Source organism: Bufo bufo, chromosome 7 (assembly GCF_905171765.1).
Source record: "Bufo bufo chromosome 7, aBufBuf1.1, whole genome shotgun sequence".
Lineage (NCBI taxonomy): Eukaryota > Metazoa > Chordata > Amphibia > Anura > Bufonidae > Bufo > Bufo bufo.
Genome location: NC_053395.1, coordinates 236072215 through 236098861, shown reverse-complemented (window position 1 = coordinate 236098861; position 26647 = coordinate 236072215). Strand labels below are relative to the sequence as shown.

Genomic DNA, 26647 nt, shown 5'->3' with positions numbered 1-26647 from the left:
AGCGCCAGAGTGCCTCCATAATAAGGTCATCTAATGGCAGTCGTCACCCAGCGCTCCTTACAGTGCCAGAGTGCCTCCATAATAAGGCCATCTAATGGCAGTCGTCACCCATCGCTCCTTACAGCGCCAGAGTGCCTCCATAATAAGGCCATCTGATGGCAGTCGTCACCCAGCGCTCCTTACAGCGCCAAAGTGTGGAGAAGTAACAAGAAAATTTAAAAGCTAAAGGAAAGTGATCAACAGGCACAGGCGACCGACCAACAGGCACAGGCGACCGACCAACAGGCACAGGCGACCGACCAACAGGCACAGAAGATCATTAGATACTGGTAATAGATACAAGTGATCATTAGAACCAGAAAGTCATTAGATACAGGAGATCATTAGATACAAGCGATCAGAATTTTGTGCCAAGGTTGCCATCCACAAGACCTGGAGATTATAATAATTCAGAATCATACTACACACAGATTATGTACAGTCTGAGATACATGAAACTCTCATGAAGGCTATATCACTAGTGACAACTCTGGCAACAATGTATCTCTCCCAGGAACAAAGCATCACTCACGGGGAAATCCATCATGACCATCTTTCCCTCAAAATCTGCTATTTGGGGGAGAGGGGGGTTAGGACGCAATAATACCGATGAAATACTGGACAGAGTTTTGTCTAAGGCTACTTTCACACTCGCGTTTTGTGCGGATCCATCATAGACGGATCCTTTCAGATAATAACCAAAACCATAAAAAGGGCAGTAGTAAAATGGAACTTTTAATGTTATACCATAAAATTCAAAAGGCCCACAATTCTATTCATAGACACCACCCCTCACGGGGCCAATACCACAAACATATCCCTACTGCTGCCTGAAGAGGATAAACCAGCATTCATAGACACACACACTTCTTACCGGAGAACGTGTACAGGTAGGGCCTTGCTCGAGTCTCACACCCAATTAAGTTGTTCCCGTCCCCACAAGTGAAAAATGGGGATTCTGCTGTATTCCACAATCTGTGGCCACACCGATTTCTCACCGTCTGGTCCGTGGATGTGTAATGTTGCAGAAAGAGCCCGACCACTGATAGTTTAAAGAGTGCTAGGAAACCTAAATGTACACTTAATATTAGGGGCAATTGGATCGCCCATCACCACTATGTTCATGAACCGCAGGTTCGCAGCAGGTCCCATTCATTTTAATGGCAGGCGAACCTGAAAAACCTTCAGCTGATATTTGCAGCCACCAAATAATTGCTAGAAGTGCACAAATAGTCCCACAACACGGACAGTGACACCAGATGGATTATTCCAATTTGCGATCTCCATTCATTATTTTTTTCAATGCGAAATATCGGCAATATAATTTTCGCGTACGCGCATGCGCAAGTGCAGTATAGAGTACCCAAATGCATTATAAAGAAAGTATATTGGTATATAACACCCCGCTTCAATCAGTTTTTTTGGGGGGAGACTGGTCTATCACACCAGTAGAAATGATTTATCCCAGTAACGCTTGTCCCTCTATATACCTGCAGTATCGCAGCAGAACCGCACACGACTGCCGCACAATACAAATGCGCTATAATATATGAAAATAAATTAAAATTATTAAAAGTTAAACAAAAAGCATAAATGTGGTCGGCAATAACAAGTGCTCGGCGGCACCAAATCAGAACCCGTATGTCCTACCACAATCCGGGGGGTTCCAGTGCACATCGATGAATCCCGGAGGGAAAGCAAAAAACCATCCATCCCTGGGCTAGATGATGATGTGGTATTGAAGGACAGGGCGGGCAAAGAACGGTCCCTGATATTACCCTACAGGAGGGCTATTCTGGCCACGATAGCCTAACCACAGACCACCCGCCCTGATAAGAGGGACCTCGTCCGGAACCTTACCCTATATAAAATGGCCCTAGTAAGCCCCTAGCACCGAGGCCCCTGACTTCCAGGTGATCACTATAGAGATCTATGTGTTTTTGACTCATTATAAAAGTATATTATAAGTATATCGCACCCCTCTGTGTATCACACCTATCGATAGCACACCTATACCAGTCCTTACAAGGACTTTTGTGGCCCTATTAGCCAGCGTTTGGTGGCCCTAACAGCCTGTCCTGCACCACGCAGCAACCTCTCCCGACACTGGCAGAAGACTGAATGTAAAATGGCGGCCAGATCAGGGGTGTGTCCATGTGCTGAAACGTCTCCATTGGCTGTCCTGTACCACCTGATGGATGTGTCATGGGTCAAAGTTCTGCACAATGTAAAAGAATATGGCGGGCGCCAATATCTCCATATGTTCGGCGAATCGCGAGCACGCAAAGTGCGCTGTGAAACGACCGCCGGGCGAACTGCAAGGCCATCTCTAATCCTAACACATACCTACAGCAATTGATGTATAGAGAAAGGGTGACTAGATAATAGAGAATCCTTAATGGGATCCTGTCCAAATGGACACAACATGAAAACCAATGGACATTTTGGCCTGATTTTCGCTACGGTCACACACAAGAGCACAAGACTAAAGTGAGGGAAGTGTGGGGGATTTAGATAAAGCAGCCAAAATTCAATTGCTCATTGAGGCCACAGGGACTAGATGTATCAAGCTCGAAAAAATCCACCAGCATTCTCTTTGCAAGATACGTCTATCCCAATCACCCCCACGTAATGGTTTGCGAACTCGTTCTATCCCCGTAACTTTAAGCACCATTGTACGTCTATTACAGTATTAATGTGTCTGGCCACCCACTCAGATAATACAACCGTCTGCATCTGTTCAGAACGGATCCGTTTGTATTATCTGTAACATACCCAAGATGGATCCTTCTTTAACATCATTGAAAGTCAATGGAGGACGGATCCGTTTTCTATTGTGTCAGATTGCATCAGTGAAAACAGATCCGCCCCCATTGACTTACCTTGTGTGTCAGGACGGATCCGTTTGGCTCCGTTTTATCAGGACACCAAAACGCTGCAGGCGGCCTCCAGAGCGGAACGGAGACTGAACTGATGCATTTTGAGCGGATCCTTATCCATTCTGTATCCATTAGGGCAAAAACGGATCCATTTGGACCGCTGAGCCCTGAACGGATCTCGGAAACGGAAAGCCAAAACGCGAGTGTGAAAGTAGACTTATATGTACGTAATGTTAAGAAGAAAATCCTTCTTCCATTTGCCTCAAAGCTACTTGAGCAACATGTCCATTCTGAACTGTCCTCTCAGCTCTCCTCCTGCTCCCTCTTTGACCGGCTACAATCTGGCTTCCGACCCCACCACTCAACGGAGACTGCCCTCACCAAAGTCAACAATGACCTGCTAACAGCCAAAACCAAGAAAAAATACTCTGTCCTCCTTCTCCTTGAGCTGTCCTCTGCCTTCTCCATTACTCTGTCCTCCTTCTCCTTGAGCTGTCCTCTGCCTTCTCCATTACTCTGTCCTCCTTCTCCTTGACCTGTCCTCTGCCTTCTCCATTACTCTGTCCTCCTTCTCCTTGAGCTGTCCTCTGCCTTCTCCATTACTCTATCCTCCTTCTCCTTGAGCTGTCCTTTGCCTTCTCCATTACTCTGTCCTCCTTCTCCTTGACCTGTCCTCTGCCTTTGACACTGTCGACCACTCAATTCTGTTGCAAACTCTCTCATCTCTTGGCATCACCGACCTGGCCCTCTCCTGGATCACATCATACCTCACAGACCGGACATTTTGCGTCTCCCACTCTCCCACCACCTCCTCGTCTCATTCCCTCTCTGTTGGTGTCCCGCAAGGCTCTGTCCTAGGACCCCTGCTCTTCTCTATCTACACCCTCGGCCTGGGACAGCTCATAGAGTCCCATGGCTTTCAGTATCACTCTTATGCTGACGACACACAAATCTACCTCTCTGGTCCAGACATCACCACCTTACTATCCAGAATCCCACAATGTCTATCTTCTATATCATCCTCCTTCTCCTCTCACTTTCTAAAACTTAACATGGATAAAATAGAATTCATCATCTTTCCCCCATCTTGCTCAACCCCCTCCAACAGACCTATCTATCACGATCAATGGCTGCACACTATCCCCGGTCAACCAAGTCCGCTGCCTTGGAGTGACCTTTGATTCTGCCCTTTCCTTCTGACACATCCAAGCCCTTTCCACCACCTGCCGCCTCCAACTCAAAAACATCTCCCTCATCTGCGCTTTCGTCAACTTTGAGTCTGTGAAAATGCTTGTACATGCCCTCATCATTTCCCGCCTAGACTACTACAACATTCTCCTCTGTGGCCTTCCATCTAGCACTCTCGCACCCCTCCAATATATCCTCAACTCTGCTGCCCGACTGATCCACCTCTCACCCTGTTACTCCCCTACCTCTCTCCTCTGCCAATCCCTTCACTGGCTCCCCATTGCCCAGCGAATTCAGTTCAAAGTACTAACAAATACATACAAGGCCGTCCATAACCTGTCCCCTCCCTACATCTCTGAGCTACTTTCCCGATACATCCCCACACGCACTCTCCGATCCTCACAAGACCTCCTTCTCTCCTCTCCTCTTATCGCCTCTTCCCACAATCTCCTCCAGGATTTCCCCCGTGCATCCCCCACACTCTGGAACTCGCAGCCCCAACATATCAGACTCTCACCGACAGTGGAATCCTTCAAAAGATACCTGAAAACCACCTCTTCAGACAAGCCTACAACCAGTGACCCTGCTGCCTCTATATCGCCATGACCAGCTTCACCCGCACCTACTGTGTCCTTCTCCCATACCATGTAGATTGTAAGCCTCGCGGGCAGGGCCCTCTCTCCTTCTGTACCAGTTTGTAACTCGTCTTGTTTATGATTAGTGCACTTGTCTGTATTATGTATGTGCACTGCTTATCATATGTACAGCGCCAGGGAATGAATGGCGCTTTAACCCCTTAAGGACCCTGGGATTTTCCATTTTTGCATTTTCGTTTTTCACTCCCCGCCTTCCCATAGTCCAAACTTTTTTATTTTTCCATTCACATATGAGGGCTTATTTTTTGCGGGACAAGTACTTTCTAATGGCACCATTTACGGTTGCATACCATGTAGTAGGGAGCGGGGAAAAAATTCCAAATGGGGTAGAATTGGGAAAAAACGCAATTCTGATAAAGGTATTTATTTTTACATTGTACACTATGCGTCAAAATTGACCTGTTATCTTCATTCTCCAGGTCAGTACGGTTCCAACGATACCACACTTGTATCATTTTTCTTGCGTTTTATTACTGACATTTTTTTTTTTAAACCTTTGAGGAAAAAAATATTATTTTTTAACCATATTCTGACCTCTTTAAAACTTTTTTGTAGCCATGTGTGAGGGCTCATTTTTTGCGGGACGATCTGTTCTTTTCGATGATACCAATTTTAAGTGTGTGCGACTTTTTGATCACTTTTATAAAAAAAATTATTGGGTAGTTGAAGTGACAAAAAATGGTATATTGGCAGTTTTTATTTTTCCCCCTGCTATTTGCCGTATGCCATTAATACTGTTATATTTTAACCCTAATCATTTTCACACGCGGCGATGCCCATGATGTTTATTTTTTTTATTGGTTAAGTATTTTTATTTTAAGGAAATGGGGGTGATTTGAACTTGGTGTTTTAAAATTTTTTATTTGTAAAAACTTTTTTTTTCCTTTTTTGTCCCCTTGGGTGACAATAAGTGGCAATCATTGGACTGCCCATAGTATTCAGTGATGGTTAAATAGCCACCATTGAAGACTTCATCTGCACTGTATCAATACAAGGCTGCCCCCTAGTGGCCTGCATTCATATATACATTTAATTGACTCTGAAGCTGGCTGGAGGCTTCGGTCAATTAGTGCAAGGTAACAGATTCCCCAATCTCAGCCGGGGAACGCCGTTACTGGACCAGAAGCACGCGACTTCCGGTTCCGGTCTGCGCAGATGCCGTGGTCACATTTGACCACGGCATCTGAAAGGTAAGATGTATGCGATCAGCCTACATGTGCCGCGGGTCTCTGCTTTTTAAAATAGCAGAAACCCCGCGAGCAGGCGCCATGTTTAGGGATCGGACCCATGACGTACAGCTGCGTCATGGGTCCATAATAATAATAAAAAGCAACATAAAGGTTATGAAACCAAAAGAGAAAACTTCTCAAATAACAGCCAGATGCCTGGATACTCACGACTAGAGGTGAGAGAACCTGCCTTTTGTCAGGTCGAATATGGGTTTTAGGTGAATTACGTGATGAAAGCCGTTATCCCAGAATCCATCACGTTAGTCAATGCCGCAAAATCAAGCAAAATTACGTGATGGATTCTGGGATAACGGCATTCATCACGTAATTCACCTAAAACCCATATTCGACCTGACAAAAGGCAGGTTCTCTCACCTCTAGTCATGACTGTGTACATATAATAAATGTGCAGAGGATAGCCAGAGGTAAAGGATTTCTATCTCCTGCAGGATAGTCATGGCTGTGTATAAATAATAATATACTATTGTGTGCAGGTATATGGAGGATAGCCAGGTGTGGAGGACTCGTATATCGTGCAGGATAGTCATGGCTGTGTATAAATAATAATATACTATTGTGTGCAGGTATATGGAGGATAGCCAGGTGTGGAGGACTCGTATATCGTGCAGGATAGTCATGGCTATGTATAAATAATAATATACTATTGTGTGCAGGTATATGGAGGATAGCCAGAGGTAGAGGATTTCTATCTCCTGCAGGATAGTCATGGCTGTGTATATATAATAATATACTATTGTGTGCAGGTATATGGAGGATAGCCAGGTGTGGAGGACTCGTATATCGTGCAGGATAGTCATGGCTGTGTATATATAATAATATACTATTGTGTGCAGGTATATGGAGGATAGTCATGGTTGTTGTAAGGCAAGCATGTCAAACTCAAAGGCTAACATGGGCCAAAAAAACCAAATTTAAGTTTATGTGGGCCGCATCAAAAAAATAAATAAAAAATCGTACATTTTTATAGAACAACATTGTTGTTTCATGACTGCTGACCCCCAACATCCCGTTGCCCAATAACACAAGTGAGACCTATATATATATATATATATATATATACATATACAAATATTAAACTTCACTATAAGACGCACCTAGGTTTTTGAGGAGGAAAATACGAAAAAAATATTTTTAACCAAAAGTTGTGCTTTTGGTGGGCTTTGGATTAATGGTGGTCTGTGCATGACACTATTATGGGGGATCTGTGGATGACGCACTGTCATGTGGGGGATCTGTGGATGACGCACTGTCATGTGGGGGATCTGTGGATGGCACTGTTATGGGGGACCTGTGGATGGCACTGTTATGGGGATCTGTGGATGGCACTGTTATGGGGGATCTGTGGATGGCACTGTTATGGGGGATCTGTGGATGGCACTGTTATGGGGGATCTGTGGATGGCACTGTTATGGGGGATCTGTGGATGGCACTGTTATGGGGGATCTGTGGATGGCACTGTTATGGGGGATCTGTGGATGACACTTATGGGGGATCTGTGGATGGCACTGTTATGGGGATCTGTGGATGGTACTGTTATGGGGGATCTGTGGATGGCACTGTTATGGGGATCTGTGGATGGTACTGCTATGGGGTGGGATATCTGTGGATGGAATTGTTATGGGGTGGGGGGATCTGTGGATGGCATTGTTATGGGGTGGGGGATCTGTGGATGGTGCTGTTATGGGGGATCTGTGGATAGCACTGTTATGGGGGATCTGTGGATAGCACTGTTATGGGGGATCTGTGGATGGCACTGTTATGGGGGATCTGTGGATGGCACTGTTATGGGGGATCTGTGGATGGTACTGCTATGGGGTGGGATATCTGTGGATGGCATTGTTATGGGGTGGGGGATCTGTGGATGGTGCTGTTATGGGGGATCTGTGGATAGCACTGTTATGGGGGATCTGTGGATGGCACTGTTATGGGGGATCTGTGGATGGCACTGTTATGGGGGATCTGTGGATGGCACTGTTATGGGGGATCTGTGGATGGCACTGTTATGGGGGATCTGTGGATGGTACTGCTATGGGGTGGGATATCTGTGGATGGCATTGTTATGGGGTGGGGGATCTGTGGATGGTGCTGTTATGGGGGATCTGTGGATGGCACTGTTATGGGGGATCTGTGGATGGCACTGTTATGGGGGATCTGTGGATGGTACTGCTATGGGGTGGGATATCTGTGGATGGCATTGTTATGGGGTGGGGGGATCTGTGGATGGCATTGTTATGGGGTGGGGGGATCTGTGGATGGTGCTGTTATGGGGGATCTGTGGATGGCATTGTTATGGGGTGGGGGGGATCTGTGGATGGCATTGTTATGAGGTGGGGGATCTGTGGATGGAACTGTTATGGGGTGGGATATCTGTGGATGGTACTGCTATGGGGTGGGATATCTGTGGATGGCATTGTTATGAGGTGGGGGGATCTGTGGATGGAACTGTTATGGGGGGGATCTGTGGATGACACTGCTATATGTCATCCACAGATCCTCCTCATAACAGTGTCCCCCAATACACCGGCCCTCCGCTCACCGCAGTATTTATAAACGTGAATCCTTATCCTGTTATTAAGTTGAACTAACGCTGCCCTCTCCCATGTTCCCCTGTATCCCCCTGTATCCCCACAGCACTTACTTAAGCTTCCATAGCAGGCAGAGCGGACGGCACCAGTAACGTCACTCACTGACGTCGCGCGTCTGCTCCGCCTGCTTCATTCATAAAGTGGGCGGAGCAGGCGCTCGACGTCAGTGAGTGACGTTACTGCTGCCGTCCGCTCTGCCTGCTATGGAAGCTTACAGGGGGATACAGGGGAACATGGGAACATGGGAGAGGGCAGCGTTAGTTCAACTTAATATATAAAATAAAAAATCGTACATTTTCATAGAACAACATTGTTGTTTCATGACTGCTGACCCCCAACATCCCGTTGCCCAATAACACAAGTGAGACCTATATATATATATATATATATATACACACACAAATATTAAACTTCACTATAAGACGCACCTAGGTTTTTGAGGAGGAAAATAAGAAAAAAATATTTTTAACCAAAAGTTGTGCTTTTGGTGGGCTTTGGATTAATGGTGGTCTGTGCATGACACTATTATGGGGGATCTGTGGATGACGCACTGTCATGTGGGGGATCTGTGGATGACGCACTGTCATGTGGGGGATCTGTGGATGGCACTGTTATGGGGGACCTGTGGATGGCACTGTTATGGGGATCTGTGGATGGCACTGTTATGGGGGATCTGTGGATGGCACTGTTATGGGGGATCTGTGGATGGCGCTGTTATGTGGGATCTGTGGATGGCACTGTTATGGGGGATCTGTGGATGGCACTGTTATGGGGGATCTGTGGATGGCACTGTTATGGGGGATCTGTGGATGGCACTGTTATGGGGGATCTGTGGATGGCACTGTTATGGGGGATCTGTGGATGGCACTGTTATGGGGGATCTGTGGATGGCACTGTTATGGGGATCTGTGGATGGCACTGTTATGGGGGATCTGTGGATGGCACTGTTATGGGGATCTGTGGATGGCACTGTTATGGGGATCTGTGGATGGTACTGCTATGGGGTGGGATATCTGTGGATGGAATTGTTATGGGTGGGGGGATCTGTGGATGGCATTGTTATGGGGTGGGGGATCTGTGGATGGTGCTGTTATGGGGGATCTGTGGATAGCACTGGTATGGGGGATCTGTGGATGGCACTGTTATGGGGGATCTGTGGATGGCACTGTTATGGGGGATCTGTGGATGGTACTGCTATGGGGTGGGATATCTGTGGATGGCATTGTTATGGGGTGGGGGGATCTGTGGATGGCATTGTTATGGGGTGGGGGATCTGTGGATGGCACTGTTATGGGGATCTGTGGATGGTACTGCTATGGGGTGGGATATCTGTGGATGGAATTGTTATGGGGTGGGGGGATCTGTGGATGGCATTGTTATGGGGTGGGGGATCTGTGGATGGTGCTGTTATGGGGGATCTGTGGATGGCACTGTTATGGGGGATCTGTGGATGGCACTGTTATGGGGGATCTGTGGATGGCACTGTTATGGGGGATCTGTGGATGGCACTGCTATGGGGTGGGATATCTGTGGATGGCATTGTTATGGGGTGGGGGGATCTGTGGATGGCATTGTTATGGGGTGGGGGGATCTGTGGATGGTGCTGTTATGGGGGATCTGTGGATGGCATTGTTATGGGGTGGGGGGATCTGTGGATGGCATTGTTATGAGGTGGGGGATCTGTGGATGGAACTGTTATGGGGTGGGATATCTGTGGATGGTACTGCTATGGGGTGGGATATCTGTGGATGGCATTGTTATGAGGTGGGGGGATCTGTGGATGGAACTGTTATGGGGGGGGGATCTGTGGATGGCACTGTTATGGGGGATCTGTGGATGGCACTGTTATGGGGGATCTGTGGATGGCACTGTTATGGGGGATCTGTGGATGGCACTGTTATGGGGGATCTGTGGATGGCACTGTTATGGGGTGGGATATCTGTGGATGGTACTGCTATGGGGGATCTGTGGATGGCACTGTTATGGGGATCTGTGGATGGTACTGCTATGGGGTGGGATATCTCTGTGGATGGCATTGTTATGGGGTGGGGGGATCTGAGCATGGCACTGTTATGGGGTGGGATATCTGTGGATGGTACTGCTATGGGGGATCTGTGGATGGCACTGTTATGGGGATCTGTGGATGGTACTGCTATGGGGTGGGATATCTGTGGATGGCATTGTTATGGGGTGGGGGGATCTGAGGATGGCATTGTTATGAGGTGGGGGATCTGTGGATGGTGCTGTTATGGGGGATCTGTGGATGGCATTGTTATGAGGATCTGTGGATGGAACTGTTATGGGGTGGGATATCTGTGGATGGAACTGCTATGGGATGGGGGGATCTGTGGATGGCATTGTTATGAGGTGGGGGGATCTGTGGATGGAACTGTTATGGGGGGATCTGTGGATGACACTGCTATATGTCATCCACAGATCCCCCTCATAACAGTGTCCCCCAATACACCGGGCCCCGCCGCTCACCGAAGTATTTATAAACGTGAATCCTTATCCTGTTATTAAGTTGAACTAACGCTGCCCTCTCCCATGTTCCCCTGTATCCCCACAGCACTTACTTAAGCTTCCATAGCAGGCAGAGCGGACGGCACCAGTAACGTCACTCACTGACGTCGCGCGTCTGCTCCGCCTGCTTCATTCATAAAGTGGTCGGAGCAGGCGCTCGACGTCAGTGAGTGACGTTACTGCTGCCGTCCGCTCTGCCTGCTATTGAAGCTTACAGGGGGATACAGGGGAACATGGGAGAGGGCAGCGTTAGTTCAACTTAATAACAGGATAAGGATTCACGTTTATAAATACTGCGGTGAGCGGCGGGGCCCGGTGTAAGAGTACAGTGACTGCACCGGGCCCCGCCCCTAGTTACGGACTCTCTCCCGGCTCATACATAGCAGTCTGCGATGCTGCATCTTTGCCGGGCCGCATGTTTGACACCCATGTTGTAAGGGATCGCTCTCTCTCAGAGGTCGGCAGTCACAGACTTCTCATCTCGCAGGAGGTTTTCCAGCTCAGACGGTGCATTATTTGTCACACAGCTCATGACACTTCCAAGTTTGGCGTCACTCGGTACAATGAAGTCACAGCTTCACATCACAACGTGTCACGTCAACACAAAGTAATAAAAGCTTGCCCGGCCAGGCGCTCACTATACAGAGGTCTCCCTAACTCACCTCTAGGTCAGTGTTCACACTGCGGTATTTGGCTTCAGTCAGACAGCCTCCTAGCTGTTACCAGTGCAATCCTCCAGTCTTCCTGGTGGAAGCAGCGAAATGCCTTGGGGGGATATGGTCCCATAGTCCTCCTGACTCTGACCATGCGACACCTCTTTTCTTCAGCTGTTGCTGGGTCCCCCCCCAAACTCAGGCTTCCTCACCTTGTGGCCGCCCAGCCCTCCTGGCCCTCTGCAGGTCTGTTCCCTGGGGCCTGCCTCCTCCTCTCACACACTGAGGATTGCTGCATCCCCAAGTGATTATCACACCTGACCTCAGGCCCAGTGATTGTGGGAAAACCCAGGAAATCATCCCATACATCTCCTCTAATAGGTTCCTGCACCTTCTAAAGCATCATATACTATTATGTGCAGGTATATGGAGGATAGCCAGGTGTAGAAGACTTGTATCTCCTGCAGGATAGCCATGGCTGTGTATATATAATAATATACTATTACGTGCAGGGTCATGGAGGATAGCCAGGTGTATAGGACTCATATCTCCTGCATGATAGTCATGGCTGTGTATATATATTAATATACTATTATGTGCAGGTATATGGAGGATAGCCAGGTGTAGAAGACTCGTATCTTCTACAGGATAGTCATGGCTGTGTATATATAATAATATACTATTATGTGCATGTATATGGAGGATAGCCAGGTATAGAGGACTTGTATCTCCTGCAGGATAGCCATGGCTGTGTATATATAATATACTATTATGTGCATGTATATGGAGGATAGCCAGGTATAGAGGACTTGTATATCCTGCAGGATAGTCATGGCTGTGTATATATAATAATATACTATTATGCGCAGGTTTATTGAGGATAGCCAAGTGTAGAGGTCTTGTAAAATCTGCAGGATAGTCATGGCCATGTAGATATAATGATATTTACTGTGCAGGTATATGTAGGATAGCCAGGAGTAGAGTTTTACTATAATTAGCCATAACAATTTTGTCTGAAATCCAGCGGACCAGTAAGTACCAGTATAAAAAACAAGCAAACTTTCCAATAGTTCTTACCTAAGAAGACTGTTGTCTGTTTGCGGGCAGATCTGGCTTCGGAGCGGTCACTTGTCCTCATTTCAGTGGTCACACTAGTGCCAGGCTGACCCTTCACAGTGATTGTTCCTTTCTTCGTCACCATCAAAATGACCATCATTCGGCGACACATAAAAGCCACAGAGACCAGCACAACTATGTAGATTGCAAAAGCGCTGAAGATGCTGGCCTGAAATGCAAGCCACTTAGAATGGAGGTTGGTGCACAGGGTAAAGTTGCCATTCATATGAAATGATGTGGAGGTGTTGCATCGTGAGTGCCGACCAGACATAGGGCTCAGAGGATATTCTGCCCCCATGGCAAAAATCAAGGGCAGTGCCACACACACAGAGGTCAGCCAAGCAAAGCAAATCATCAGCTTCACCATCCATGTGCCTGACACAGCCTTGAAGCGGAAGGGATGACAAATTGCCATGTATCGCTCAAAACTGAGAGTGGCCACATGGAAGATGGTGGCATAGCTGCAGGCCTCGAAAAGGAAGCAGTACACCTTACAGGTGACATTCCCATAGGAGGAGGAGAAGGGAAACCAGATGACTGAGTATAACTCCACTGGCATCCCCAGCAGAAGGACCAGCAGGTCAGAGCAGGCCAGGCTGATCATGTGGTCCGTCACTCCCTTCTGAAGGTAACCTTTGTCCCTCAGCAACTTGGTGGTCTGGATTGTTACACTGTTCCCCACAATGCCAGCCAGGAAAATAATCCCATAGATTACAGTCAAGGAGATTTTCACCACCAGCCGGACCTCAAAGTCAGGGATGTGGGAATGGTCAATGAGTTGCCCACAGGGATCCTCCTTAGCCATCTTCACTGCTTATATACAGCACCTCAGTCATCAAGGAAGGTCAGTTGTACCCCCATAGTGGCAGGGCAGCATGGTGAGGGCCTGGAGACTGAACCGGTGACAGTGAGGGAGCTACCTGTAAAGTGTGCTGTACACAGGGTGTCTCCACCAGTTGTCTGTGGTTACATATTAACCAGACAGATTCCCAGGTGGGAATTACTAGATGTGATTGAAAAACTATGCCAAGAGAGGGAGGAGACCTCAAAGGGGAGAAGCTGTGTCCCAAGCCAGCTCCAGGAAATCAGCCAGGTGAGGGAGGAGGCCACGAAGGGGAGAAGCTCCGTCCCAGGCCAGCTCCAGGAAATCAGCCAGGTGAGGGAGGACACCTCCTCAGTGAGAAGCTGTGAGCCAGGTGAGGGAGGAGACCTCAAAGGGGAGAAGCTGTGTCCCAGGCCAGCTCCAGGAAATCAGCCAGGTGAGGGAGGAGGCCACGAAGGGGAGAAGCTCCGTCCCAGGCCAGCCCCAGGAAGTCAGAAAGGTGAAGGAGGAGGCCTCCACAAAGAGAAGCTCTGTCCCAGGCCAGCCCCTGGAAATCAGCAAAGGGAGGGTGGAGGCCTCCACAGTGAAAGCTGTGTTCCAAGCCCATCCCAGGAGGTCAGCCAGGTAAGGCTACATGCACACGACAGATGTTTTTTGCGGTCCACAAATAGCGGATCAGTGTTCCTGTTTTTTTTTACATCCACATCCGTTCCGTTTGTCCGCAAATTTTGTAGGTTGTGTTTCCATGTGTCTGAAGGCTGTAATGCAAATGACATATGGATGGCTTCCGTTGGTCATCCACATTTTTTTGCGGACCCATTGACTTCAATGGGTCCGCAAAACGTTTATTGCGGACAAGAATAGGACATGCAGTACTTTTTTTGCGGACGGGAAACACGGACAGCGGACGCGGAAAAGAAATGGTTGACTACACCGCAATTTTAATGGCTCCATAGAAATGCATGGGTAACCATCTGATCAGGCAAAAAAAACTGAACGGACGCAGAGAAAAACAACTATCGTGTGCATGTAGCCTAAGGGTCCATTCACAAAATGGGTCTGTATCTGTTCCGCAATTTTGCGGAACGGGTGCAGACCCATTAATTTTCAATGGGGCCGGAATGTGCTGTCCACATCCGCATTTGCGGATCCGCATCCGTGCTTCCATTTCCGCAAAAAAATAGAACATGTCCTATTCTTGTCTGCAATTGCCTCAATACCAGGCAAGCCTCAGGCAGCCAGGTGAAGGAGGAGGCCTAAACAGTGAGAAGTTCCAGCCCAGCCCAAGGAAGTCAGCTAGGTGAGGGAGAACGGCACTACGGGGAGAAGCTGTGTCCCGGTCTTGTGCCAGGAAGTTAGCCAGGTGAGGCAGGGGGCCTCCATGTGTAAAAACCCCAGAAAGTCAGTCAGGTAAGGGAAGAGGAGTCTACGGGGAGAAGTCCATCGGGAAGTCAGCCAGGTGAGGGAGGAGGCATACACGGTGAAAAGCTATGTCCCTGGCCAGCCCCAGGAAACCAGCCAGTTCAGGTAGGAGGCCTCAACAAGGAGAAACTCTGTCCCAGGCCAGCGCCAGGAAATGAGGTGAGGGAGGAGGCCTCCATGGGGAGAAGCTCTATCCAGGCCAGCCACACTTAGTTAACCAGGTGGTGGAGGAGGCCTACAAAGGGAGAAGCCCCATCCCAGGCCAGACCAAGATAGTCAGCCAGGTGAGGGGAGACACTTCATCCAAGGCCAGTACCAGAAAATCAGCCAGGTGAGGCAGGAGGCCTCCAAAGGGTAAGTTCAGCCCCAGAAAGTCAGCCAGGTGAGGGAGAGGGCCTAAAGAGTGAGAGGTTCTGTCCCAGGCCAGCCCAAGGAAGTACCTCAGCCGTGTTAGCCCCCCCCCCCCCATATCAGAATTTGTGATTAACGAGGGGGGTCTAGCCCCCCACATGCAATTTTCAGGTAATATTTGATGCAGACTAATAGGTCTTCGTTAGATCCGGTAAGATCAAGTGGTTTCAATGTTAGATCTCATATAATTACAGAGATATTTCACATGAAAACACAGATATTAGGTAGTATTAAATAGGGGGGCTAGCCCCCCCTTATGTAATACCAAATATTCATAATATCTCTGTAATTATATGAGATCTAACGTTGAAACCACTTGATCTTACCGGATCTAACGAAGGCCTATTAGGCTGAATCAAATTTTACCTGAAAATTGCATGTGGGGGGCTAGCCCCCCCTCATTAATCACTTAATAAGTCTGTAATTATGTGAGATCTAACAAAACCACTAGTTGATCATACCGGATCTAACAAATATCTAATTGTTTGGTCAATTTTTTGATAAGGGGGGGCTGATGACGGGTTAGGCCCCCCTGCAAATAACTGTTAATATCTCTACTTCTGTATGAGATCTAACGCAAACAACAAATGATCTAACCTGATCTAACAAAGATCTAACCAACTGCATATGTTTTGTTAAAATTTTTGATATGGGGGCGGCTAACACGGCTGAGGTCAAGGAAGTCAGCCAGGTGAGGGAGAAGGTTTCCATGGAGAAAGGTTCTGTCCCAGGCTAGCCCCAGGAAGTCAGCCAGGTGAGGGAGAAGGTTTCCATGGAGAAAGCTTCTGTCCCAGGCTAGCCCCAGGAAGTCAGCCGGGTGAGGGAGAAGGTTTCCATGGAGAAAGGTTCTGTCCCAGGCTAGCCCCAGGAAGTCAGCCAGGGGAGGGAGGAGGCCTCAACGGAGAAAAGTTCTGTCCCAGGCTAGCCCCAGGAAGTCAGCCAGGTGAGGGAGAAGCTTTCCATGGAGAAAGGTTCTGTCCCAGGCTAGCCCCAGGAAGTCAGCCAGGTGAGGGAGAAGGTTTCCATGGAGAAAGGTTCTGTCCCAGGCTAGCCCCAGGAAGTCAGCCGGGTGAGGGAGAAGGTTTCCATGGAGAGAGGTTCTGTTCCAGGCTAGCCTAAGGAGGTGTAAGCTCACTTACAGTGAAGACGGCACCAGAGGGACAAGCAGCGGTGGTCACTCTTGGAGACAGGTTGCGGCTGCAGTGAAGACTCCATTCTCCAGCCCATTTATCTTAAGAAATGTCCGGAACCCTCAGAGCTGCACGCAAAATAAAAAAGCTCAGGCGTAACAGCACCGAGATCCAGAAGGACGTGCGACGTTTGCAGACAGTGTGTTGAAAATAAGATTGAATTACGGAAATTGTCTCATATTTCTTTCTCTATGTGACCCTTGAAGGAATCTTCAGGCAACGATTGTGCTTGTGTCTCTACAGGACGCCTGAGGGACTCATTCCTCCTCGTCTGCAGAGATCTCTGTTTGTCTTATGAGGGAATCCATCCCGGACGCTGACATTTTAATCTCTGCAGTCGTATCCACAGAGATGAGTGAGATATATACTATACATAGTACATATATATGTATACACAGTCCTCTCTATATACAGTGTGTGTGTGTGTGTGTATATATATATATATATATATATATATACAGTCCTCTCTATACAGTGTGTGTACAGTGGAGTGCCGCTCGTTTTTCCGGATTTATACATCGGGGTAAGAAGCCTATCCCCCTTGGGACGTGCACCCTATTCTTTGTACTCATTTACACCAGTGTTGCCATTTTTCTTGAACTATATATATATATATATATATATATATATATATATATATATATATATATACACATAGAAAATCAACGCAGCTCTCTTCTTGTAAAAAAACCCGCAGTGTCTTTATTCACACATGTGACACAAAATAGGCAACGTTTCAATCCCCTTCCGGGATCCTTCTCAAGCCAAGTGCACAGACCAACCGCATGCTGGCATCTAAATACATATCCAGCTTTACAAAATCAAGTGTTCTTTTTAAAAAAAAAATCGATCCATTCCACTATTTCCAGTGTCTTCTTGTATTGTGATCTTGGTATATATTCTCATACATCTATATATATAAAAAGTGCTTGTGCCGATAAGGTGTAGCTTCACATCGAAGTATACATAAACAATCGCATATTATAAAAAGTGCATTTTAAAATCACAACGAAATCACTTTGGCGATGATACATTCATCAGTTCATCAGGATAGAGAGACGCGCGCTGCAATTGAAAAATGTTTAGCCACAGGCAGATCTTTCCTTTTATCTTGAATAGACTGTCGATGGTTTTTTAGTCGCTCCTTGATATCACACGTAGTCTCCCCTACATAGAGTAAGTGACATGGGCACCATAAAACGTATACTACCCACTACGAATCGCAAGTCAAATATTCTTTAATCTCAAAACGTTCCGCAGTCTGCGGTGTGTGAATTCCCTGCCCTTCTGCAGATACTTGCAATTCACACACCGCAGACATGGGGTAGTATTCGTCGTGGGTAGTATACGTTTTATGGTGCCCATGTCACTTACTCTATGTAGGCGAGACTAAATAACCATCGACAGTCTATTAGAGATAAAAGGAAAGATCTGCCTGTGGCTAAACATTTTTTGGACAAACCGCATAAGGAAAAAGATCTGAAATTTGCAATCTTAGAAAGAATTTATGTGTTAAAAAGAGGGGGGGATAGAACTACTCTTTTGAAAAAAATGTGAATTAAAATGGATACATTGCCTTGGTACATTGAAACCGCACGGTTTAAATATAGATTATGGTGTTACAGTGGGTATGAGATAGAGGGTGTTGGCTCCCGATTGCAGGATTTCCGGACACATTATGACATTGAAGGTATAGACCAGTTATGAATTTTTGCAAAAAAATGATATTTTTTCTGTATTACAGATATGGAGTTTCACGGGATGAGAGAGGCGTCCTGCAGGATGATAAATACGGCCAAAAATTTTCTTTATGCGACACTTGATTTAGACGGGAAGTATACACAATGCCGCACGCGGGTATTGACGGTGATTCCCACCGACTCTCAAGCATGCGTTTGTTTGTGGGGAAGCGTTGTCTATGTGATGTGGATGAGTGCACATGTAGTATTAGTGCAATAGAAAGATATCATTTATTAGAATGTGAGAACAGAAGATGATTCCAAATAAGAATTTTTTCCTGGGGGGAGAAATGGTCATCTTATGCGCAATTTATGCGCCACACGACCTCACGTTACTGGAGTACTGTGCGGACTGGTCCGCACCTCAAGAGATAACATCGGCATGAGCGTTGATATAAAAAAATAAAAACATTTTTTGTACCCTGCAGTTGGGTGGTGTTCACACCACAACAAGTTGGATGAATTGCATTCAATTGCAGCGCGCGTCTCTCTATCCTGATGAATGTATTATCGCCAAAGTGATTTCGTTGTGATTTTAAAATGCACTTTTTATAATATGCGATTGTTTATGTAAACTTCGATGTGAAGCTACACCTTATCGGCACAAGCACTTTATATATAGAGATGTATGAGAATATACACCAAGATCACAATACAAGACGACACTGGAAATAGTGGAAAAGAACACTTGATTTTGTATCAGCTGTCACTAATTGTAATCACTTGATTAAATGATGTTGTAGACATGTATTGTAAAGCTGGATATGTATTTAGATGCCAGCATGCGGTTGGTCTGTGCACTTGCACTTGGCTTGAGAAGGATCCCGGAAGGGGATTGAAACGTTGCCTATTTTGTGTCACATGTGTGAATAAAGACACTGCGGTTTTTTACAAGAAGAAGAGAGCTGCGTTGATTTTCTATGAATATACAAGCCGGTCGTCAAAGGCGAGACGCTTGCACCGGATAATCTCTAAAGTGAGTGCTGCCGGAATTCACATACTGGATATATATATATATATATATATGTGTGTGTATACACAGTCCTCTCTATATACAGTATATATACACACAGTCCTCTCTATATACAGTGTGTATACACACAGTCCTCTCTATATACAGTATATACACACAGTCCTCTATATACAGTATATATACACAGTCCTCTCTATATACAGTGTGTATACACACAGTCCTCTCTATATACAGTATATATACACACAGTCCTCTCTATATACAGTATATATACACACAGTCCTCTCTATATACAGTATATATACACACAGTCCTCTATATATACAGTATATATACACACAGTCCTCTCTATATACAGTATATATACACACAGTCCTCTCTATATACAGTGTGTATACACACAGTCCTCTCTATATACAGTATATGTACACACAGTCCTCTCTATATACAGTATATATACATACACAGTCCTCTATATATACAGTATATATACACACAGTCCTCTCTATATACAGTATATATACACACAGTCCTCTCTATATACAGTGTGTATACACACAGTCCTCTCTATATACAGTATATGTACACACAGTCCTCTCTATATACAGTATATATACACACAGTCCTCTCTATATACAGTATATATACACACAGTCCTCTCTATATACAGTATATATACACACAGTCCTCTATATATACAGTATATATACACACAGTCCTCTCTATATACAGTATATATACACACAGTCCTCTCTATATACAGTATATATACATACAGTCCTCTCTATATACAGTATATATATACACACAGTCCTCTCTATATACAGTATATATACACACAGTCCTCTCTATATACAGTATATATACATACACAGTCCTCTCTATATACAGTATATATACACACAGTCCTCTCTATATACAGTATATATACACACAGTCCTCTCTATATACAGTATATATACACAGTCCTCTCTATATACAGTATATATACACAGTCCTCTCTATATACAGTATATATACACACAGTCCTCTCTATATACAGTATATATACATACAGTCCTCTCTATTTACAGTATATGTACACACAGTCCTCTCTATATACAGTATATATACATACACAGTCCTCTCTATATACAGTATATATACACACCGTCCTCTCTATATACAGTATATATACACAGTCCTCTCTATATACAGTATATGTACACACAGTCCTCTCTATATACAGTGTGTGTGTATACATACACAGTCCTCTCTATATACAGTATATATACCCACAGTCCTCTCTATATACAGGATATATACACACAGTCCTCTCTATATACAGTATATATACACACAGTCCTCTCTATATACAGTATATATACACAGTCCTCTCTATATACAGTATATATACACACAGTCCTCTCTATATACAGTATATATACACACAGTCCTCTCTATATACAGTATATATACACAGTCCTCTCTATATACAGTATATATACATACACAGTCCTCTCTATATACAGTATATATACACAGTCCTCTCTATATACAGTATATATACATACACAGTCCTCTCTATATACAGTATATATACACACAGTCCTCTCTATATACAGTATATATACACACAGTCCTCTCTATATACAGTATATATACACACAGTCCTCTCTATATACAGTATATATACACACAGTCCTCTCTATATACAGTATATATACACACAGTCCTCTCTATATACAGTATATATACATACACAGTCCTCTCTATATACAGTATATATACATACACAGTCCTCTCTATATACAGTATATGTACACACAGTCCTCTCTATATACAGTGTGTACACACAGTCCTCTCTATATACAGTATATATACATACACAGTCCTCTTTATATACAGTATATATACACACAGTCCTCTCTATATACAGTATATATACACACAGTCCTCTCTATATACAGTATATATACACACAGTCCTCTCTATATACAGTATATATACACACAGTCCTCTCTATATACAGTATATGTACACACAGTCCTCTCTATATACAGTGTGTACACACAGTCCTCTCTATATACAGTATATATACACACAGTCCTCTCTATATACAGTATATATACACACAGTCCTCTCTATATACAGTATATATACACACAGTCCTCTCTATATACAGTGTGTGTGTATATATACACAGTCCTCTCTATATACACTATATATACACACAGTCCTCTCTATATACAGGATATATACACACAGTCCTCTCTATATACAGTATATATACACACAGTCCTCTCTATATACAGTATATATACACACAGTCCTCTCTATATACAGTATATATACACACAGTCCTCTCTATATACAGTATATATACACACAGTCCTCTCTATATACAGTATATATACACAGTCCTCTCTATATACAGTATATATACATACACAGTCCTCTCTATATACAGTATATATACATACACAGTCCTCTCTATATACAGTATATATACACACAGTCCTCTCTATATACAGTATATATACATACACAGTCCTCTTTATATACAGTATATATACACACAGTCCTCTCTATATACAGTATATATACACACAGTCCTCTCTATATACAGTATATATACACACAGTCCTCTCTATATACAGTATATATACACACAGTCCTCTCTATATACAGTATATATACACACAGTCCTCTCTATATACAGTATATATACACACAGTCCTCTCTATATACAGTATATATACACAGTCCTCTCTATATACAGTGTGTGTGTATATATACACAGTCCTCTCTATATACAGTATATATACACACAGTCCTCTCTATATACAGTATATATACACACAGTCCTCTCTATATACAGTATATGTACACACAGTCCTCTCTATATACAGTATATGTACACACAGTCCTCTCTATATACAGTATATATACACACCGTCCTCTCTATATACAGTATATATACACAGTCCTCTCTATATACAGTATATATACACACAGTCCTCTCTATATACAGTATATATACACACCGTCCTCTCTATATACAGTATATATACATACACAGTCCTCTCTATATACAGTATATATACACACCGTCCTCTCTATATACAGTATATATACACACCGTCCTCTCTCTATACAGTATATATACACACAGTCCTCTATATACAGTATATATACATACACAGTCCTCTCTATATACAGTATATATACACACAGTCCTCTCTATATACAGTATATATACATACACAGTCCTCTTTATATACAGTATATATACACACAGTCCTCTCTATATACAGTATATATACACACAGTCCTCTCTATATACAGCATATATACACACAGTCCTCTCTATATACAGTATATATACACACAGTCCTCTCTATATACAGTATATATACATAGTCCTCTCTATATACAGTATATATACACAGTCCTCTCTATATACAGTATATATACACACAGTCCTCTCTATATACAGCATATATACACACAGTCCTCTCTATATACAGTATATATACACACAGTCCTCTCTATATACAGTATATATACATAGTCCTCTCTATATACAGTATATATACACAGTCCTCTATATACAGTATATATACACACAGTCCTCTCTATATACAGTATATATACACACAGTCCTCTCTATATACAGTATATGTACACACAGTCCTCTCTATATACAGTATATATACACACCGTCCTCTCTATATACAGTATATATACACACCGTCCTCTCTATATACAGTATATATACATACACAGTCCTCTCTATATACAGTATATATACACACCGTCCTCTCTATATACAGTATATATACACACAGTCCTCTCTATATACAGTATATATACACACAGTCCTCTCTATATACAGTATATATACACACAGTCCTCTCTATATACAGTATATATACACACAGTCCTCTCTATATACAGTATATATACACAGTCCTCTCTATATACAGTATATATACACACAGTCCTCTCTATATACAGTATATATACACACAGTCCTCTATATACAGTATATATACATACACAGTCCTCTCTATATACAGTATATATACATACACAGTCCTCTCTATATACAGTATATATTCATACACAGTCCTCTCTATATACAGTATATATACATACACAGTCCTCTCTATATACAGTATATATACACACAGTCCTCTCTATATACAGTGTGTATATATATATATATACACACATACACAGTCCTCTCTATATACAGTATATATACACACAGTCCTCTCTATATACAGTATATATACACACAGTCCTCTCTATATACAGTATATATACACACAGTCCTCTCTATATACAGTATATATACATACACAGTCCTCTCTATATACAGTATATATACACACAGTCCTCTATATACAGTATATATACATACACAGTCCTCTCTATATACAGTATATATACATACACAGTCCTCTCTATATACAGTATATATACATACACAGTCCTCTCTATATACAGTATATATACACACAGTCCTCTCTATATACAGTATATGTACACACAGTCCTCTCTATATACAGTATATATACACACAGTCCTCTATATACAGTATATATATATATATATATATATATACACACATACAGTCCTCTCTATACAGTATATATACACACAGTCCTCTATATACAGTATATATACATACACAGTCCTCTCTATACAGTATATATACACACAGTCCTCTCTATATACAGTATATGTACACACAGTCCTCTCTATATACAGTATATATACACACAGTCCTCTCTATATACAGTATATATACATAGTCCTCTCTATATACAGTATATATACACACAGTCCTCTCTATATACAGTATATATACACACAGTCCTCTCTCTATACAGTATATATACACACAGTCCTCTCTATATACAGTATATATACACACAGTCCTCTCTATATACAGTATATATACACACAGTCCTCTCTATATACAGTATATATACACACAGTCCTCTCTATATACAGTATATATACACACAGTCCTCTATATACAGTATATATACACACAGTCCTCTATATACAGTATATATACACACAGTCCTCTATATACAGTATATATACACACAGTCCTCTCTATATACAGTATATATACACACAGTCCTCTCTATATACAGTATATATACACACAGTCCTCTCTATATACAGTATATATATATATATATACACAGTCCTCTATATACAGTATATATACACACAGTCCTCTATATACAGTATATATACACACAGTCCTCTCTATATACAGTATATATACACACAGTCCTCTCTATATACAGTATATATACACACAGTCCTCTCTATATACAGTGTGTGTATATATATATATATACACACATACACAGTCCTCTCTATATACAGTATATATACACACAGTCCTCTCTATATACAGTATATATACACACAGTCCTCTCTATATACAGTATATGTACACACAGTCCTCTCTATATACAGTATATATACATACACAGTCCTCTCTTTATACAGTATATATACATACACAGTCCTCTATATATACAGTATATATACACACAGTCCTCTCTATATACAGTATATATACACACAGTCCTCTCTATATACAGTATATATACACACAGTCCTCTCTATATACAGTATATACACACACAGTCCTCTCTATATACAGTATATATACACACAGTCCTCTCTATATACAGTGTGTATATATATATATACACACACAGTCCTCTCTATATACAGTATATATACACAGTCCTCTCTATATACAGTATATATACATACACAGTCCTCTCTATATACAGTATATATACACACAGTCCTCTCTATATACAGTATATATACACACAGTCCTCTCTATACAGTATATATACACACAGTCCTCTCTATATACAGTATATATACACACAGTCCTCTCTATATACAGTATATATACACACAGTCCTCTCTATATACAGTATATATACACACAGTCCTCTCTATATACAGTATATATACACAGTCCTCTCTATAGACAGTATATATACACACAGTCCTCTCTATATACAGTATATATACACACAGTCCTCTCTATATACAGTATATATACACACAGTCCTCTCTATATACAGTATATATACACACAGTCCTCTCTATATACAGTATATATACATACACAGTCCTCCCTATATACAGTATATGTACACACAGTCCTCTCTATATACAGTATATATACACAGTCCTCTCTATATACAGTATATATACACACAGTCCTCTCTATATACAGTATATATACACACAGTCCTCTCTATATACAGTATATATACACACAGTCCTCTCTATATACAGTATATACATACACAGTCCTCTATATACAGTATATATACATACACAGTCCTCTCTATATACAGTATATATACACACAGTCCTCTCTATATACAGTATATATACACACAGTCCTCTCTATATACAGTATATATACATACACAGTCCTCTCTATATACAGTATATATACACACAGTCCTCTCTATATACAGTATATATACACACAGTCCTCTCTATATACAGTATATATACACACAGTCCTCTATATACAGTATATATACACACAGTCCTCTATATACAGTATATATACACACAGTCCTCTCTATATACAGTATATATACACACAGTCCTCTCTATATACAGTATATATACACACAGTCCTCTCTATATACAGTATATATACACACAGTCCTCTCTATATACAGTATATATACACAGTCCTCTCTATAGACAGTATATATACACACAGTCCTCTCTATATACAGTATATATACACACAGTCCTCTCTATATACAGTATATATACACACAGTCCTCTCTATATACAGTATATATACATACACAGTCCTCTCTATATACAGTATATGTACACACAGTCCTCTCTATATACAGTATATATACACAGTCCTCTCTATATACAGTATATATACATACACAGTCCTCTCTATATACAGTATATATACATACACAGTCCTCTCTATATACAGTATATATACACACAGTCCTCTCTATATACAGTATATATACATACACAGTCCTCTCTATATACAGTATATATACACACAGTCCTCTCTATATACAGTATATACACACAGTCCTCTCTATATACAGTATATATACACAAAGTCCTCTCTATATACAGTATATATACATACACAGTCCTCTCTAT

The 26647-nt window shown here is 42.9% G+C and overlaps 2 protein-coding genes across 2 annotated transcripts in view; one reads left to right on the top strand and one right to left on the bottom strand.

The window, feature by feature from the left end:
• GPR39 (G protein-coupled receptor 39) overlaps positions 1 to 13721 on the bottom strand; it is a 125724-nt gene extending 112003 nt beyond the window's left edge. The window contains exon 1 of the mRNA XM_040439951.1: positions 12851 to 13721. Coding sequence (XP_040295885.1) covers positions 12851 to 13694 — 844 coding nt within the window. The 5' untranslated portion in view covers positions 13695 to 13721. The remainder of the gene's footprint in view (positions 1 to 12850) is intronic.
• LOC121007765 overlaps positions 13621 to 26647 on the top strand; it is a 50307-nt gene continuing 37280 nt past the window's right edge. Inside the window, exons 1-2 of the mRNA XM_040439954.1 lie at positions 13621 to 14336; positions 16979 to 17090. Coding sequence (XP_040295888.1) covers positions 13656 to 14336; positions 16979 to 16987 — 690 coding nt within the window. The 5' untranslated portion in view covers positions 13621 to 13655 and the 3' untranslated portion in view covers positions 16988 to 17090. The remainder of the gene's footprint in view (positions 14337 to 16978; positions 17091 to 26647) is intronic.